This window comes from Corapipo altera, unplaced genomic scaffold (assembly GCF_003945725.1).
Source record: "Corapipo altera isolate COAL_440 unplaced genomic scaffold, ASM394572v1 78, whole genome shotgun sequence".
NCBI classification, from domain to species: domain Eukaryota; kingdom Metazoa; phylum Chordata; class Aves; order Passeriformes; family Pipridae; genus Corapipo; species Corapipo altera.
The window spans coordinates 2,707,386-2,726,979 of record NW_020884904.1 but is presented as its reverse complement, the minus strand read 5'-3'; the positions used below and the strand labels follow the sequence as shown (position 1 = coordinate 2,726,979).

The window sequence follows — 19,594 nt, the reverse complement described above, 5'->3', positions numbered from 1 at the left end:
GGCTCCCCACAGGAGGTGGACAACTGTCTATGTAGGACAGTGCTGACTTCAGAGAAGACCCTCGAGTGTGCCACCAGCAGGGCTCTCCCACGTCCTCCAGCTGATGCACAGCAAAGTGCAGTCAACACACATTCTCCACATAACTCCTGGTTTGCCTGCACTAGGGATGAAATTAAGGAATAAGAGTTTAGCTCTACGGCAGACAAACTCAGAACTGGGTTTTAAGCTTTGTGTACCAGAGTGTCTTGCTCTCCAAAGCAAGTAGGTGACGTTTTTTCTTTGAGCAGGGCTTCCAAACAGCCTCAGATAATTCAGAGCAGACAGTTAATTTTTTTAGCTGAAATATACCTTCAAATAAAGGACCTACACCTGAATATTATTTCAGTTTTATTAGAATATTGCTAATTGCAGGAGGTTTCCTTCACTGCAAATATTTGATATAATTTTCTAAAGATGAAACAATTACAGCCTAAGCCTCTTCCGATGTTCTTTCTCTGTGTAGCCATTATTTCAGTGTGTCAGCAAACCAGACCTGAGGGGATATGTCCTAGCAGTGACCTTTGCATGTCACATTCTCCTGCCCGTAGGCTCCCTCAGGTGCCCAGCCTTGTGTGGCAGCAGAGCTTTGGCTTGGGCTGGGGAACTGGGTGTGGAAGAGGGCAGCTGCTGGAGTGTCTCACCCGGCCCTGCTGAGGGCTGTATTGCAATAGCTGGCTGCTGCTGTGACTCACTGTTTGCATTTAGGCTCTTGCAACTGATTTTTTTAAATAACTATTGGTTGGACAAGAAGGAAGTAAATTCTAGGTGGTTTTTATGACCACAGAGTTGAAATACCACTTGTTACTTGTAAGAAAGGAAGTTCGAGTGGGTTTATATAATACTAAATTCTACAGATCTCACTAAATACTGAATTAAATTAACAGATGTCTGCTTTTTAAATATATGATTACAAGCCTCATGAATGAACATTGAATCTATACCTTAACTTCCCTGAACTTTGATTAATTCTGTTAGCTTTTTTTTCTTTTTTTAAATTTCTTTTTTCCTCAGTACCTACTTACTGACTTTGGTGCTGGAATTCAGTTTCATCATATCAACCAAAATGATAGTGAATGGGAAGACTTATGGGTTAGCATGAGATCCAAAGGGAGTGCCCCTGTGCACCTTTGTTAGCATGACATGTGGTGGTGCCTTGCTACTGTTAACTGGCAGCAGAGCTGTATGTTGTGCTTTCAAAGCACTGGGAGTGCTACTTCTGCCCTCCTGTCTTGAATAGATGCTGAGGTAAATCCCTGTGTCCACCCTCAGTCTTACAAGTGAGCACAAACTACGATCAGGTGTAAAGGCATCAATCGTTATAATGCAGAATTTCTGTAGAGACCCTCAAGAAAGCTTTTCCTCTATCCCTTCTTTTAGTAATCAAAGTAACAGAAAAAGAGATTTGTTTCTCTTCACAGCAGTGTATTTTTGTACTTATGTGAATACAAACACTCTGGGGGTTGATTCCGTGTTTTGCAAGCACAGCCAAACAAGAAGCTGGAGGCACAGGGATTCTCGTCTTGTCTCTCCTGGTTTCTGGGTTGCTCTGGATGCCATAATTATGAATTAGGCAAGCTAACAAGCTCTAGGGACTATTTCTGCTACCAGGAGCATTCCTGCTCTACCCTAGGGCAGAGTATTTTGTGCTTCTGTCATGCCTGTTACAGAACTGCAAGGAGAGAATCGAGCGTGTTGTTGCCATCTTATCTGCAGAGCTAAGGCAGTATGGATGTATTGGTGAGCAGGGAATCTAGCAGTGGGATGTGGAATGATTTCCTTTCAATCCAGCACTGAAGTAAAGCCTGCAGAGGATTCAGTGCCAAGTTCATGCAGCCCAGAGCTCCTGGGCTGGAATTATTTCCAAGTTCAAGTGTATGTGTTTAGCAAACACGGTAGCATGCAGCTGTGGGTATGACTGACCTACACACTGGGCGAGTTCAGTGGCATTACACTGGGGCGGCCTTGGCATTCCTTTCTGCTGTACTTGCCACTTCTCAGTGTGAATCTAGCTCATGTGCCTAATTCAGGGCAACACTGTCTGATATGCACAGATAAGCATCCACAAATAGATATGAGATGGATGTTTTGTGGAGATCTGAGAGACAGTGGAAGGAATGTGGGAAGATAAGGGAGGAGGCAGAGTGGTTTATGGAAGTTGGTGCTGGTGAGACATGATTTGGAGGGCAATGGGAACTCTTTCAAGCTGTAAGTCGTACACAGATGTAGCCACCTTGACTGAGAAGTGTGTGCATTTGAGCCCAAAGCCTGCAGACTTTATGGGCAGGTCAATAAGGAAAGGAAGGTGGCCCCTTCTCAGTCTGAACTGAAAGGCGCAGGGGAAGAAAGGTTGTCTTCATTACATGGAGAACTGCTGAGTGAAGGGAATTCTACCATCCTTTAATTGCAAGAAAACTCATGTCCACCACTGCTTGAATGATGGAATTAAAAGAATTAAACCTTTTTGTTAACAATGGTTTTCATTTTTTAAACCAATGAGTTCACTGAAGACATAATGTTGCATTCCAAGACAGGCTTCTGTTGGTCATTCTGTTTTTCCTTTCGTTGAAGATTAATGTGACCTTGAGTGAAAGGTTTTGTCCTGGGGGGATGGGAGAATAAGAAATGCAATAGGAAATCTGGCTAAGGGCATGCAGCCCTGTTTTTTTCCATTAAGGAGAAACTGGGCTGGAGTGGCACTGTAGCAAATTTGAAAATGCAAGCAGAATGTTTGCAAATAGAAGCAAGTAGGCCTTGTGGCAGGGGCTTGTTACTCCTGGCCCAGAAAAGCTTCAGCTTACTTCATGTAGTGTATGAAGAACAAAATAGTAACAGCTTAAAATGGGACTGATTTTGTCTTTTCTAGGGAGAGGGAAGAGGCAAAGGGGGGATTTGTCACTATATGAACTCAATATGTTGAAATTCTTTTAGTAGAAGCCTTTCAAAATAAATAACAATGAAATTAGTAACATTTCAAACAACAACAACAATAATGACAATATCCCTCACCAAATCAGCCCAACTATTCTATGTCTGAGGATTCTGTGTTCAGATACTTCATTTAGCTAGGATTTCACCCTGAATGGTGAAAATACACAAGAGCATAAACAGTAACTTATGATGTGCTTGAGTAGCTCAAAGCTCGAGTCATTGAAACCTTCCAAAAAGTTGCATTGCTCCTAAAAAACAATGAAGTCAAAAAGCTTTGTGATACTTTTATGACTTTTGACTTGAGTCTTACGACTCTTTGTTACTGAAGTTGCTGCTTACTTAAAGGTCAAAATATACTGGGTAATAAAAAAAGGTAGCTAAAGTACTGCATATTCTCTGGGAAAAAAAGCATGAAGGAGATTCGGAAAGGTCTCCTAACTTTTGGGATATATACATGTTTAGGGAGAAGGAGGAGTTAAAAAAACAACAAAGGAAGATCTTGGTTCTCAGAATAAACCTGGTTAGCCGAGCTGGAGGGCTGCATGTGATGTGTTTGTGGTGAGTGGAGAAGGTGCCACAGGAGCTCACTGACTGGCAGAGGCACAGAGAATGATTTCTCAAGGGGAAGCAGGATTTTAAAAGCAGTGCAGTGCACTCGCTGTCATGTGATCCTTGCATACAGGCAAACAAAAGAAACAAAACCCGTCCTTGCTTTCCCTCCTTCCTCTCCTGACAGCAGCGAATTCATGTGGATTTAAATAAAGAGGAAGTGTTGTGTTGTGTTTTGTTCTGGCTTTTTTTCAAGACTCATTAATTCCAGTGGCTGAGCCACTGCTGAGCCCAGGGCATTCTGAAATTAAATAAACTACACTTACAGGTTCCCTACACCTGTATTCTGTGCTTGTGACTTGCTTTTCCTGAATGTTTAGAGCTTATGGGGCATCTCTTAACTGTTATTTCAGTCTCCCATACAAACTGACCAAGTCTAACAGTATTTCACTGATACAGGAATAGTTTATAGTAAACAAAAAGCTAAAGCAGAAAATGTTTATTAACCTGAATAAACACATGTATAAAATGCACTTGGGCTCAAATATCTATACAAGTACTCTGAGGAGTGTGATATGTTAAGCATAGCTTTTTTTTTTACTGTTTTAGACACAGTATTATTTATTGTGCTTTAGTAACATACTTTATGTTCTGTACTTTGAGGTAGCAAGATGTTTCTTGCTTGTTCATTTAGCTTTAATGTGTCTGGTATATTTGAATTAGGCAGTGATAAACAATTAAGTGATTAGGATTAAGTTTATATTCTGGTCTTTAGTTAGAATATGCACTTCCCTTAGTGTGTGAGGAAATCTAAGAAAAGAGAAGAGATCTGAAAAATAAATCAGCATTATGAGTTGCTGTATTATAATAAAACTTGGAAAAAATAGTGACAAAAATCTCTCATGCGTATGTTCTCTGGTTCTGGTGACCTAAGATACTTCATATGGCTGAAATACAAAAATGAACTGTGCTTTTGGAAATGGCTGAGAACTCCAGGTCCTTTCAGTCAGAAAGGATAGTTATAATTGCAGTCTATAATTAGAAAGACTTTGTTGATTCATAAATGAAAAAAAAGGATACTAAAGGATCAGGGTGTCTGTTAAGGAAGTATCCAGTTTAATCTGAACCCAGGGTCTTAGAATGTATCTCGTTGAAAATTTTCTTATTTAAATAGGAAACTATTAATTAAGGGCTACTTTACTTATAGTGCTGCTTATTGAATAATTCCCCCCAAATCAAAATCTCAGGGTTCTGAAACATTTTGATTTGCTTAGGCAAGAATCCATTTATTACTTAAGGAATATTTTAGAAGGCTTTAGTCGCTGTTGTCAGTGACATGGATACTTTGCTAACCGAAGTTTATGGATGATAAGCATGAACAACCTTTTTGATTTCAGGTTGATACTCATATCCACGCTGCTGCTTGCATGAACCAGAAGCACTTACTGAGGTTTATTAAGCACACCTATCAAACGGAGCCCGACAGGATTGTTGCAGAGAAAAAAGGCAGGAAGATGACTTTAAAGCAAGTCTTTGAAAGCCTTCACATGGACCCCTATGACCTCACTGTGGACTCTTTAGATGTCCATGCAGTAAGTCTAGTAAAATGACAAAATAAATGAGAAAAAGAGACATTTTCCAAGTGTGAAACTCTAGTTTCTACAGTTTTTGCGTGATAAGTTATTAAATCAGAATTTGACTACATAGCGTGTCTGAAGGAAGTTTGCATAGGCTTTTTCTTTTTGTGCCTTTTATTGCTAGGCAATTTAATTTATAAACTATTGTGTGTTCTTAAAACCATGGTTACTTGGGTTTTTTCCTCCTCCAGGGTCGTCAAACATTTCATCGATTTGACAAATTCAATTCCAAGTACAATCCAGTTGGTGCCAGTGAGCTGAGGGACTTGTATTTGAAAACTGAGAACTACATTGGTGGTGAATATTTCGCTCGTATGGTCAAGGTAAATAAGTTTCAAGCTTTTCCAGCTGTAGAGAAATGAAGGTTTGGAATAGATTTGTGCTGGCATTTGTGTCTAGAGGTAACACTGTGGTTAAGTGATTCCAAGTACCGATCTCGCTCCAGCAATTCCTCAGAGAAAGACCTCTCTGCTAAGTCAGCCCCTGCTGCTTTCTGAATAATTTGATGAGTTGGAACATGCACATAAGCTGTGTATGAGCTCAAAGCAGAGCTGTGGGCAGTTTCAAACTAATGGAGAGTGGCCGAGGGTCAAATCACTGGCTTAATATTTTGTTAGGATGTAGTTGGTTAGTGGTAGCTGCTGGGGAAGGAGGAGCTAGGGAAGTGCCTCTGCAGAAATCTCTATCTGCACATGCCTGCAACAGGCTTCAAATTAATTTCTCAGAACAAGAAAATCAGTAGTTTTCGTGATGTAGTGTCACCTCTTCTTAAATGTACAGAAGTACTTGTCTAAAATGAATTTCCTTAAAATTGCTTACTACCATGGATTCTGGGTCAGATCCTCAATTGGTCTGCATATTTTATGTAGACATTTACTGCAGTTTAAACAGTGTAACTCTGATTTACCAACTTTAAACATAGGCCTGACAAGGGTGTTAGTAATAACTGCACAAGAATATTGTCCTCTAAATCTAGGTGTTAGTTATACTCAGTTATATATACAGTTATACTCAAATGACATGAGATAGCTTGATGGTAGATTATTAAGATGCCTAAAATAAAATAATAGGTTAGTAGACATGAGATTCCCTTTATTTTTAAAGGGTGTCAATACAGTTATGTCTGGTCTGAGGAAAATACCGTGATAAATCTATTACTAGCTGTAAATGATCTTCAGTATCCATATTAAAGCAAATATATTTATTACTTACTAGGAAGTAGCCCGTGAACTAGAAGAAAGTAAGTACCAGTATACAGAACCCCGCTTATCCATTTATGGACGGTCTCCAGATGAATGGCTGAACTTGGCAAAATGGTTCATTAAGCATAAAGTTTATTCCCCTAATATGCGCTGGATAATTCAGGTTCCCAGAATCTAGTAAGTAATCAGGAGCTCTTGGTAATTTTCATAGTTTGAAATCATACCAATGACTTTATTTCTGATAATATTTAGATGGCTCATTAGCCGTCCTGTAGTTCTATTTGTAAGCAATAGCTTGGGGAATTTATTTTTGGCCGTTGGTGCAGTTTTCCTGACAGTCTGGGGGTGGAATAGAGGAGATGGGGTTTGAATCTACTCTTTATGAAGCTACTCGAAACTACTGTAAATTATTTGTAAGTCTGAAGACACTGAAACCAAAAATTACAACTGTGTGAAATCAAGCTGCATTCAAAGCCAAGTTAAAATATAGTTTACTAATGAGATAAATCAACTCCATAAATCGATTCCATGAAGGAGTAGAAAATGCTCTGTAAAATTGTTACCGTCAAGATCAGTGACTAAATGACAGCGAACTTGGAAACACAACCCAGACTGATGATTTGCAAGCTTAAATCAGTATCAGTTTTTCTTAGTTTTTAAGCATCCTTTGGGATTTCATTGTTTCCAATACACAGTATTGTAATACAGTCTCCCCTGATAATCTTGTCAGCCTTAATAGCTGAGCTTCATGTTTGGAAATGGCATGGTTGGAATATGAGTGGAGACAGAGCTGTCACAGTCACATATATCCCCCAGAGTGACTTTCTTGCATATGCAGTGCAGTTGGCACTTGGAGTCCAGGTCATGCCCTTAAGGGCTCACAGAAGTACTGTCCCTCTTTTCTGAGGGGCTCACTACAGCAGAACATTCTGCTTTCATTTGGAGTAGTTACAGCCCCAGAAAACAGCAGCTTTCACGGGAGGTAATTCCTTATCTCCCATTAGTATTTGGGTTGCTGTAAGGGAAAGGGTCACCGAGACAGCAGGTTGTTGTTAGACACCATCTACCCCTGCATACTGCCTCTATTTTTGGAGCACTCGAGAGCTTCAGCAGAGCCTGGATGAAGCAGAGTGCCAGGCAGTGCAGGAAAAAGAGCACAAAGACAATCCCTGCCCTGACATAAACTTTGAGTTTCTGAGTCCTGGTGGAACTGAAGCTGTAGAATATACACAAATAACAGAAAATATGAAAGTGGAGGAAAATGCAAGCTAATTAAAAAATACGTCTATTTTTTTCCCCTTCAGTGACATATTTAGGTCTAAAAATATTCTGCCTAGTTTTGGGAAGATGTTGGAGAACATCTTTTTACCTTTGTTTGAAGCAACAATCAATCCCAAAGACCACAAAGAATTGCACCTATTCCTTAAATATGTAAGTATGTTTGGGTTTCCTGTCTTATATGAAATGGGTCTTCTTCTACTCATAATTCTTTTTTCATCCACAGCTGTTCCCAAACACTAAAAAAGTTTCCTTCTCCATGGATTGCTTGTTATATTAGATTATTTTATTGCTTGTAATTTAATAGAAGTCTGAGTGAGGTCCTGTTGTGAAATAGTTGCTGTTTGTTTCCTCTGAAACAGCTCAACAGCTATTTATTTGTTCTTTCAGCCATGACCAAAAATGTTTGCATGCTCTCCTGCATCTCAGTCCAGGATGTGTACTTGGAGCTTTCCTCTGGGACTGGCCTCCAAAAGGGAGGCAGCTGAAAGGAAGCATTGTGTAGATCCTGGTGGAAGTCAGGAGGGAGGTGGGGATGTTGCTGCTGGGACGAGGTTAAGAGAGGCATGTCTGAGTGTGCCCCACATCGGAACTCTGAGGTTTCCTGGGAGCCTCTGGCCTTCAGCTGCTTATCAAATAACAAAGCAGAGGAGTTCAAAGGATTATAGTCTGGATCTGAGGGAGTCCTACAGCCCTGTAAGCCCCCACAGGAGCCCGAAGGCTTTTGTGCACCTGGGCTTCCCGTTTGTCCCAGAACTAAAAAATGGGTGAAACTTCTTTCAAGAAAACATGTTATTCCTGCTGTCTGCATGGCATGGTAGGAGGGCAGGGCAGCAGGACTGCTGGCACAGGAGGGAGATGAAGGAAGAGGGAGTGGAGGCTTTGTTCAAGCAAGTCCTGAAACAAGAGTAAGTGACATTTGAAATTTGCTTCTTGAAAACCCTGATTTCTGTGAATCTCTCCTCCCACCAGGTGACTGGCTTTGACAGTGTTGATGATGAATCCAAGCACAGTGGCCATATGTTCTCTGACAAGAGCCTTAACCCTGACCTCTGGACCAGTGAGAAGAATCCCCCATATAGCTATTATTTGTATTATATGTATGTGAACATCATGTTGCTAAACAACCTTAGGAGGTAAGTAGTCATTTTTTTCCTTTGCAAGCTTCCAGAAAATCAGTATCTTGGTCTCTAACTACATGTCTAGATTACATATCCTCTGAAGCAAGGGTTATTTTGAATTATTTTAGAGAGTCCAAGAGGAGTACTTGAGTTATTTTGAAAATACTAACTACAAAATTAATTCAAATGAAATACTCAGAAATTGTAAAGTCATCAGATTAATATCTTGGTTTGATATCTGTGTGTATTTTTGTGGGTTTTTTTTAATTCCTTAAAGCTGAATATATCAAGCAAAACAAAAGAACAAACTCCACAAAGCTGACTTACTGATCTTTGCTTGGTTTCACAGTGGATTTCCAAATATAATGTACCTGCCTCTTGGTAGCTTCCTGGTAATTTAGGAGTAATTTAAGTTCTGTTGTGAAATACTGGTTTAAGGCCTGCTGCTATCAGACAAAGTAGGACACAATTATAAACTGCACCTCTAGCTAACTTATTTTAGCATGCTTGTTGAGTCACTCAGTTTTACTACCTCTGAGCCCAGTGTCTGGGCAAGTAATGCAGGGAGTTACACTACTGACTGTGAGGTCAGACCGTCAAAGCAGGTTTGGGCATCAGGCTCAGTAAAGCCTGAAATTCAGTGTGAGGTTATGTTGCTAAATTTGCAGCTGACTCACTGAGTGACCTGCACAACTGACTCCAGCTGAGGCACAGTGAGGTTGTCCATTGATATGATGGTACCATCACTTACCTTGCAAGGGTTTGCTTCATTATTATTTGTAAAACGTTTGAGGATTTTCTCACAAAAGGTGCATAGATTTGTCATTTTACCATTTTATCCAAATTAACATTCAAAATGTTAGTTTTTCTCTCCCACTGCTACTTCAAGCATTTCTTTCTCTATCGTCCTATTTGATCCAAACTCATAATAAGAACATCCACCTTAAATTACCTTGTATGTGCAACAAACAGGCCTGGTTGTTAGTTTTAATTCTGTAATGGAAAGGATACACTGAGACATGACTTAGTTATCTAAGTCATCCCTTTCTCCTGACTTCCTTTACATTCTCTGTAGTCTACATGCTTTTTCTATTCCAAAGATGGATTCTGTCAGAACTTACACATTTCTTTTTTACCTCAAGGTCATTTCAACTACTGTTTTAAAATCCCCCCAGATAATCATTAAATATTCTTTACTAGGTGAGGTAATGACACAATTCATCAATGAGTCAGTAAAACTGTTCACCCTGTTAAACATACTGAGCATTTGAGTCCAGACAGCCAGTCCATGACAAGACTGTTGTATACTTTTGGTGGTATTAGTGAGGATGGATTAATTACATCCTCACATCCATTTTCAGGAGAAATGTTACTAAACATCTGTCCTAGAATTGCCTTATACTCTAGCACTCTTTGTTGAAATTCTTTGTTTTGAACATCTCCAAATACTTATGGGACATTTGTCTACACTGAATAACAGGGTCCATTAAAACCTAAAACCCAACATCGCTGTTAGTATAGATGATAACATAATTCTAGAAATTACAGTCTAGTGTAATACCTAACACTCCTGGGTCATCTCTGCTTCTCAGGGTGTGGTTTTATGCTACACTTAACCTGGTGAGATGGCAGGTTCTCTTCACACTAGGTAGTAACTCTTGGCAATGTGCTTTCACTTCTTCCCTCATTTTGAATGAGGAATTTTGCGGCCACAAGTTGCATGGCTTCACTTAATTTTCCATCTGTCAGTTCCCTCAACTGAATTCTGTTCAGTAACTGTTCACCCAGTAGCCAGACAAGTGCTAAATGAGGTGTAACTGGGGCAGGAAAGAAGGAGGAAGACACAAATATGTCAGGGGGTGGAAGGGGCCCCTTTAGACAGCAGCCCACAGGTAGGCCTGATTAGATGTCACGTCCAGCTATGAGAATGTGTAACTTTTAACTTTCTTCTTTTAAGTTACCACATTAATGACAATTATATACCAAACAGATAAAGAACAGTGCATTTTTTGTGAGTGAAACTTGCTTTTAATCTCCTCAGGGAAAGAGGCATGTGCACTTTCCTGTTTCGCCCTCACTGTGGAGAAGCTGGGTCTATCACACACCTTGTGTCAGCCTTCCTGACTGCAGACAACATCTCCCACGGATTGCTCTTGAAGAAGGTATTGTTTGGTTGCTCACCTAAACTAATCACTGTGTGCTTAGCCATCAGTCACTGGTTCAAACAGCAGCCACCAAACTGACTTTATCTGGGCAGCCCACATTAGTTATTGGGCTGCCTCATTAATTAACTTTCTTAGCAAGGCACAAGTAACTCCTCAGTTTGGTCAAAAACTCCACCTGGAATAGTGCTGGGGGCTCTGGGGGCCCCAACACAAGAACACGTTGGATCTGCTGGAGAGAGTCCAGAGGAGGCCATGAAGATGTTCAGAGGATTGGAGCATCTCTCCTATGAGGAAAGGCTGAGAGTTGGGGTTGTTCAGCCTGCAGAAGTGAAGGCTCCGTGGAGACCATGTAGCACCTTCCAGTACCTAAAGGGGCTTTGAGAGAGCTGGAGAGGGGCTTTGCACAAGGGTAGGCAGTGATAGACAAGGAATAATTGAAAGAGGGCAGGGTTAGATTAGATATTGGGAAGAAATTCCTCACTGTGAGGGTGCTGAGGCACTGGAACAGGTTGCCCAGAGAAGCTGTGGATGCCCCATCCCTGGAAGTGTTCAAGTCCAGACTGGATGGGGCTTTGAGAAACCTGGTCTAGTGAAAGCTGTCCCTGCCCACAGCAGGGGGGGTTGGAAATAAATGATCTCTAAGGTTCCTTCTAAACCAAACTATTTCATGATTCAATGAAATAAATAAGTTCAACTGAACTTCCTATTTCTTAAGCTACAAAGAGAGAGCTTTTCCTAAGCATGTATTTTAAAACTATGTCTTTACAGGGAAGATCAACTGTTCAGATATGTGAAAGACTTGGCAGCACCTGTTTTTGGTTACTCCAAGCAGAGCTAAAATTACACAGAAAAAATTCAAGACTTGTTACTACACTCTGGTTTAGGTCCCAGAAGAGCTTAAGGAAAGCTCTGTTTTTTTCTGTACAGGGACAAAGGTCATATTCCCTGACTGGCATTTCTGTACTTCAGAGTTCATTCGGGATTTGATTATTTTGATAAAGAAATTTAACATAGCTGAACAACACAGCAGTATTTTAGACAGAACTTGACTGTTATGACAGAACAAACGTTATAATTCCTGGCACAGTGGTTAATAAAAACCATCACTCAACTCATCTGCAGGGCACTGTTTCATAATTAAAATAATTGGTCAGTGGGTGGCAGACTTGCACTGAATTTACTGTAATTTTTTAGAAAGAGTTCCCTTACAAGTTGGATTTCTTTTTTTTTGGTTAATGCTGGAAAAATCTTTGTATTTTTCAACATATCCAAGAACAAAGAAAAAGTTGGCCTAAAATCATGTCTGATAGTATGCTCACAATTAGTAATTCCTAAAATGAAGTAGTACTAAGGCTGTGTGTGACCAAAGCATTCTCCTCTTCACTCTCTCCTGTTTGACCTGGTGCAATAAGCTGGCATAGCAGATACTGCAAATAATAACACTCATAAAGGCACTTTTTAGGTTCCTAGGTTGGTTAAGGCAAAATAATAATAAAGATGAGGCAATCACAGATCATTTATATTACGTACAACAGCAACACATGCCTTCTAATTAATTAAAACTTCTTTTGCTCCTAAAATTGACCTATTGGACTGCAGCTTTGAAAATAACAAATTGCTTAGCAGTTCCTGTACATCTGTTGTGCATGAATTTCAGGTTTTGGGGGAAGGCATACAGTTAGTATCAAATACAGTGCCAATATAATATAATAGTTATATACACTTACTAATCGACAGTAGTATTACATCACCTTGTTTTTAAAAAGGTGACATATATTGAAGAATGTAAATTATTTTTAAAAAGATCAGTAACATTTAAAATTCAGACTCTTAAGTATTTTCTAGAGAAGTCAGGGTTTAATGCCAACTTTTTTTATCTTAGTCCTCCCTCTGTAGTGCTGTTTCCATTTTATCCAAAGGAAATCCTTCTTTTTTGAATTATCCCATAGCACCATTAAATGCCAACTGTGTTGTTTTGCAGAGTCCTGTCCTCCAGTACCTTTATTATCTTGCACAAATACCCATTGCCATGTCTCCACTTAGTAACAACAGCCTATTCCTGGAGTACTCCAAAAATCCACTAAGGGAATTTCTCCATAAGGGACTACATGTCTCTCTCTCCACAGATGATCCGATGCAGTTTCATTACACAAAGGTAAGAATTGTAAAAAGCATTGGCTTTGAATTTGGCAACAGTACCATGCAGGTCCAGAATGACCTGGAAGCTCTTTTGTGTCTGTGCTTAGGATACAGTGTCATGTGTTTCAGTCACTTCATTCATTCCTCTTCCTCATTTTCAGGCAGTGTTAGGCTTCAGAGGGAGATGTCTGATTTCCTAATTATGTATCTTTTGTACTCTTGCCTCTCCAGTGTTGGCTGTTGAAGTATAGAATGAAGGATGAGGTTGAAGGGAGGTTTGAGCCTTCACAAACAAGCCTCTAGAGTGCCAGGAAAGTCCAGTTTCCTTACTAATAAATCTGGGGAAGTACATGACAGAAACATGATGTAGAATCTCAAGATGACATATGAGCTGTTTGCTCACTGAACTGGAACAGATTCTTGCCCTTGGGTGGCCTGGCAGGACCTGGTCACTGGTTCTGATGGCCTCATTTTGTGCTTGGCACTGACTGGAGTCGTGCTGTGCCACAGCCACTGTGTCCTGAGGACAGGCTGAGCTCTGGTGTGCTGTACCCGGGCTGGCTCCTGGCCTGGGACCTGTCTCTGCTGGAAAAGACTCGGTGTGGATGTCCCACAGCACCAGCCCAGTCACACCAGTGTGGAAGGGCCTCAGCTGGGACAGCCCCCGAGAGCCACACCTGGTGTGGAAGGGCCAGAGCGAGACACTGCCCTGCTACCTGTCCATGTGCATATTCAGTGAAGATTTAGGTCCTCCAAAGTGTTTATATACCCTGGGATCTCCTCTGGAATTCCCTAATAAATGCCTCTAAGGATCTGGACTGCAGGCTGTAATTTCTTAGACTAGGACAACTGGATCCCCTGTGCCTATTAATTCTTTACCACAAGTCCTTGGGAAACTTGAAATAAACAGTTATGTTTGTAGTAATTGTAATTTTAAAGTTTTAAACTTCTGATTTTTCACAGCTGTCTAAAGAGCATGTATAAATTCCTTAATTAGTAATGAGTACATATCTCCATTTATATCTTATTTACATATAATTTAAATGTATTTTGGTGCTACAGGAAGCTCTCATGGAAGAATATGCCATTGCAGCCCAGGTGTGGAAACTGAGTACCTGTGACTTGTGTGAGATAGCCAGAAACAGCGTCCTACAGAGTGGATTGTCAGATAAGGTAATTATGGCTGGAAAATCCCTTTTGGGAACGTTAGGACAAGTTGGAACTGAGCAGTCAGCAGTCTGAACACTGAATAGCAGGTGCTTCTGTGGTGTATTTATGCACATCCCTGTCCTCTTTTCCAGAAATATTCACAGACTATCTGCTGTGCAGTCTTCCTTATATGTGAAGTATTAATGTTACTTTTCCCCTTTAGCTTTGTTTTGGAATTCCTAAAACATGTAGAGAGACCAGATGCCTGTTTAAACTCAGTTCTGTCTCCAGTTCCAAACTTTTAATTATTTGGGTGATATGTCATTGCCAGTAATTTTATACATCATGTCTTGCATTAAGTAAAAACAAACTGCCTGTCATAAGCAAGACATATTTTTGCTTAGAAGAGAGAACTACAGAAAATATTCCGGTTTAGATAGGCAGTCAGATTAGATTAAATCCCCTTTTGGCTTTAAAATTCTATACAGCCAAGGCTTTCTCTAGGAGTTATTTTAGAACATCCTCCCGTCTGTCACTTTTGAACATCTCTCTCGAGGAGCTGTTATGTGAAGGGGTTTCAGAAGTATATTCTGTTGTTTCTTCCAATACTCCCTTAGTGACAACTACTCGTTTTCCTCTTGTGCAACATCTAACTAACAAAGGGAACCTAAGCCTCTTTTTGACCTCTTACATGAAAGATGTAGCAGTGAAGGCCAAACACTAGCACTGAGGGTTTCAGCAAGCCAGACTGAGTGCATTTCTGAGTGATTATAAGTATAAACTTTGGCCTCAAAAATCTCCAAAACTGGTTAAGACTCTGAAGTAGAGTTCAATGGCCAGCTGGTTGAAGCTGCTCTTTTCACTTGTACTGGACTCACTCAACTAACAAACACTCATTTCTGCAGTAAATCAAAGCAGTTGAACTGACTTCTTCCTTTTCGCATTTAATCCCGTTCACAGGAAAAACAGAAGTTCTTAGGGGTGAATTATTGTAAAGAAGGGCCTGAGGGAAATGACATTCGAAAGACAAATGTTGCACAGATCCGGATGGCCTTCAGGTACGAGACACTGTGCAATGAACTCAGTTTCCTGTCAGATGCCATGAGAACAGAAGAGATTTCTACTCTGTCAAAGTAGCTATGAACTCAGAGAAACCAGAACATTTCACCCCTACGCAGGATAAGATGCTAATTAACATCAAATCATCTGTCTGTGATGCTGCCAGGACAGAACTGAGCAGTACAGAGAAAAAAGAGAGTATCTGTGGAAGGTAAACAGTGTTTGCTGCCGTCTTCTCCTGCATTATTCTCATTGCAAAGGTTTCAGTTTCCAGGAACATTAGGCTTTTTAAAATTGCTGTAAATATTAAATGCAAACTTAGAATCACGTAATATTTGTTTCATACTGTCTTAACTGTGCCCTGCATTGTAGCTTGGGAAACAAGAGAGAACATCCATAGTGCATCTGTGACATGCACCTGAGGATGCCACAGATGCTGACAGTACACATGCACCTGGCTTTGTCCTGCAAGCCTCGGTACCAATCATGGCATTTAGCACTCCTAAGTTTAACCCTTTATTCATTAACACTTTGTATGGGGTGCATAATTTTAAGGCTACCCTTTCATTCTGGAGGGTGTTCTGACACAGTTTTTAACTTAATGTTTCAGCAGTTATATTGGAAAACAAGGAAAACCAAAATCAGGTAATCTTGTTCGGTGACTAATTAATTACTTCCTGTTATGTAGGATGTCAGTGAAGAACAACAGATGAATGCTTTTTAATCTAGCAAGTACAAAACATGGTGTCAAAATCACTATTGTACACTGTAATGAGCCTAATTATATCATGACAAATTTTGCCTTGAAAGTTGACAACACTTTTTTTATTGCTTTGTAATGGGAATATGTGGATATGCCAGTTCAAATTACTTAGAAGTTTATGCAGATAATTTTGGTTGCATGTAAAGGGAAATTTTTTACTTGAAAAAAGGAAGTGTTCTTATGAATCAGTGGTAGAAACACCAGACCTGGGTTCTGGTCCTACTTCTGACATATTTTTACACCTTTGTTTTAGTCTGTATTTCAGTCGATCAGAGCTGAATGGGAAGTCAAGCTGTCTATTTATACAGAAGTTATTCCACTTGAAATCTGTCGTTTCAAATCATGTCGTGTTAAACTATTTATTTGTGATGGAGCAGTTAGTAAAATACAGCTACTGGAATATTTATCACTTTTAATCTCGTTTCTATTTGATCATCCTTAAGACACAGTACTACTCATTCAGAAAGGATTAAAGGTAATACCATGATGGCATCTGTGTATTGTAGAAGCTGCAGTAGTTCCACACCACAACAGATTCGAGGCCAGGGGCAGCAGTGGGTCCTGTGAGTCCAACCTTGCACTGCTCAATTCAAAGGCCTGCAGTCCCTAAGGTAGGACTTTGGGACATTTTTTTAATGGACCTGCTGTCCTGATTGCAGGGAAATGGCACTAAAGGGAAGGAGGAATGAATTCCTTATCACCTCCTATAGCTGTGCAGCCCTGCAAGAGCCCCATGAGAGAGAGAGAAACCTAAAGACTGTTAGGAAGCAGCCTGGAAATAAGGCTGCTCTGAGGGAGATCGAGACACAGGAGGAGAGTTCTGGTTCCTCCAGTCACTGTCACAGGCAGCCAGTGTCATGCACAGTGATTGCACATGTTCTTCATCCAAAAACAGGGCTGCACACAAGTGGTGGGAGACTGGACTTAGGCTCTTCAGTGCCCCAGCATAAAGTCTGCAGTGTACAACTAGTGCCAGGTTTTCTATTCCTTGTACACCTAAAAATCACATGCAACCATGTAATGCTGCTCAGCTGTATGAGAATAAAATGGTCCAAAGTTCTTAGTCAGCAGTGCCTGTTGGCCTCACCGTTAGAAACTTTAGCAGCTCATATAAAGCAATCTCAGGATTGGTGAGTGTAATTGTTCTTAGGATGAAGTCTGAAAACGTGGTTCAAGTATTTTAGCTGCATAAAATGCAGATATCTTGTTTTCATCAGTACAACTGCCTAATAAATTTTTATCAACATAACATAATTTACTTGGGAAAAGCATCTGCATCCAGGCTAAATAAGCAACACGACTGGTTGAAGAATTTCAGTTTTAAGTATTTCCATCTGATAAACATTGCTTTACTCGGGTTGTTTTACCTGAAGATCACTATCAGTGTTGCTTTTGTTGTCACATTTCTTACTATTATACCACATTTATGTATGTTTAATACCTTTTCAGCTTTCCTTACCTCAAACACATCAGGTTTTAATACGTCTGTAGCTCTTATTAAAAAAAATAAAAAAAAGGAAAACTGGATTTGAATATTCAGTTGATGGACAGAAACTGGGATTTTGACAATAACCACAATAACACAGAAGTGGTCACGACCACAAGTTCTGCTTTCTGTGCTTCCTTGTGTGCTGCTTTTAAGGATAAACTGGGCTAATAGTATTATATTTGGGGAAACAAAGCAACATCCTTTCAAGCTTCCACTACTACATCTCTTCTGGTCATCTGTTAATTAGGCAAAAGTTATTCATTCCCAAGTTCAGTTCTTCATCTTTGCCGCCTTTTCTTTTTATAAAGTTGCACTTTTGTGCTAATGGGAGGCTGCTCCCAATAACCTCGTGGTCTCAGCTGTGGCTGGAATGAAAGGGAGATCCAGTGTGAGTCACTGCTGTCCACACTGGCTCAAAGGCAGGACAGGGCAGTGGCTCATTCCTCCCAACAGTGCTGAGGGTCAAACCTGGTTACAACACAGCCTGTTTGACTCACACTGAAAGGGACTGAAAGAACATCACTGTGGGTGGGGAATGGGGTAAATGTGGCTTCAGACTGGAAGAATATCGTGTTTTCTCTTATTTGCACTGGAGGTAAGGTTCCAACATTATTCAAGACTTCCTTAAATCTGTTGGCTCAGAGCATTTTATACCTTCACCTGAAATGGTTAATTATGGTTATTTGATGTTTACAGCCTATCTACCTGAACAATTTCCAGTGATTCTTTTCTGTTCTGTTACTGTAGCAAACTTCAGGCATTTGCTCTGCTATGGGATAATAATTTTTTTTCTCACCCCATAGTCACCTTATCTTCTCATATCATTGTTCTTATGTGGCTAAACCTTTCTGTTCTCTTTGCCTAGTTAAAATGCAAGTCTGAAAAGGTGTCTGTAAAAACTGCTTCTTCTTTCTGTGCCTGGGTTAAATGATGTTTATCTTTTGCCTCTTGTGGAAGCATTAAACTAATGAATTGTCAAGGAATATGGTTACATTTTTTTGTGTGCGTACCTCTCAAAAAAACTATAGCTCCTCAAAATCTCCACATTTAAGTAGAGCTGAAAACCTGTGCAATTCAACTGTTAGCAGTACAGGAGACTAAACCAAACTAAAGGACTACCACAGCATGAAAACTGGAAAACACCCCAGTGGAGAGAAAGAAGATCACAAGCAATATTTTAGGAGAAGGTGCTAAAAGCTTAGCTGAATTAAAGCTGTTAATGAAAACCAACTGTTCGGACCTGGCATTAAGTTCTGAAGCTGAAATTGTGTTGTTGTCCCCCCTCTCTGTGTTGTTGTGCCCACCCCAGTTCCCTGATCATCCAAACTGGGCACCAGGGAAGGGCATGGAGCAGCTCTTTGTGATCCTGCAGCCTCATCTGGGCATTGAACTGCAAGTCAAAACACCGAGTTTGGGAGCAGCAAAGCCGTGCTGACACCCACAGCTGAAACAGCAGTGCTGTGGTTCTGTGAGCACCTCAACAGCTTTATCTGACAGAACACAACTAGGAAGCCAACAAGTCACAGATTTAAATAGATGGTATCAACACAGATATCCTGCCACAGTCAGGGTGACTACTGAGAAATTTAACACAAGCTACTTCAGTAAGAAATGTTATAAGGATCCTTAGATGAAGATTAAAATCCAGTACACAAACCCCTTATTTCTGTACGTGAGCAGCACCAGTGAAGCACAAGAGTACAGGTTCTCCTATAACTGGAGAATGTACATTCCCATACCTATCAAAGCAGTAAATATTGAGTGTTAAACAGCACAGAGAACACTTTATAACAGCGAGACACCAACACCACTAATCCATTAATAATTCACCATGACTGTCTTTTTTTGAAGGTCTATTAAAGTGGGTCAGAACCACACCAGCATGGAAGCACAGACTGTTGTATCAACCCCCTACCTTCTTCCACACACAGATTTCAGAAAGGCAGGTTTCCAGCTACTTTAGGCTTTCTTCCTAAAAGCACCTTGCATTTTTAACTAGCACTTTGAACCAAAGAAGAGTGCTCCATTAATTACCTACTGGATTGTATTCTTCATTCCAGCAGACACACACTGTGC

At 40.3% G+C, this 19,594-nt stretch overlaps 1 protein-coding gene across 1 annotated transcript in view; it reads left to right on the top strand.

The window, feature by feature from the left end:
* Window positions 1–18,501, top strand: part of AMPD3 (adenosine monophosphate deaminase 3) — a 32,386-nt gene extending 13,885 nt beyond the window's left edge. Inside the window, exons 7-15 of the mRNA XM_027651070.1 lie at window positions 4,914–5,108; window positions 5,345–5,476; window positions 6,369–6,532; window positions 7,660–7,786; window positions 8,606–8,769; window positions 10,796–10,916; window positions 12,901–13,074; window positions 14,121–14,231; window positions 15,168–18,501. Coding sequence (XP_027506871.1) covers window positions 4,914–5,108; window positions 5,345–5,476; window positions 6,369–6,532; window positions 7,660–7,786; window positions 8,606–8,769; window positions 10,796–10,916; window positions 12,901–13,074; window positions 14,121–14,231; window positions 15,168–15,344 — 1,365 coding nt within the window. The 3' untranslated portion in view covers window positions 15,345–18,501. The remainder of the gene's footprint in view (window positions 1–4,913; window positions 5,109–5,344; window positions 5,477–6,368; window positions 6,533–7,659; window positions 7,787–8,605; window positions 8,770–10,795; window positions 10,917–12,900; window positions 13,075–14,120; window positions 14,232–15,167) is intronic.
* The last annotated feature ends 1,093 nt before the right edge of the window (window positions 18,502–19,594 follow it).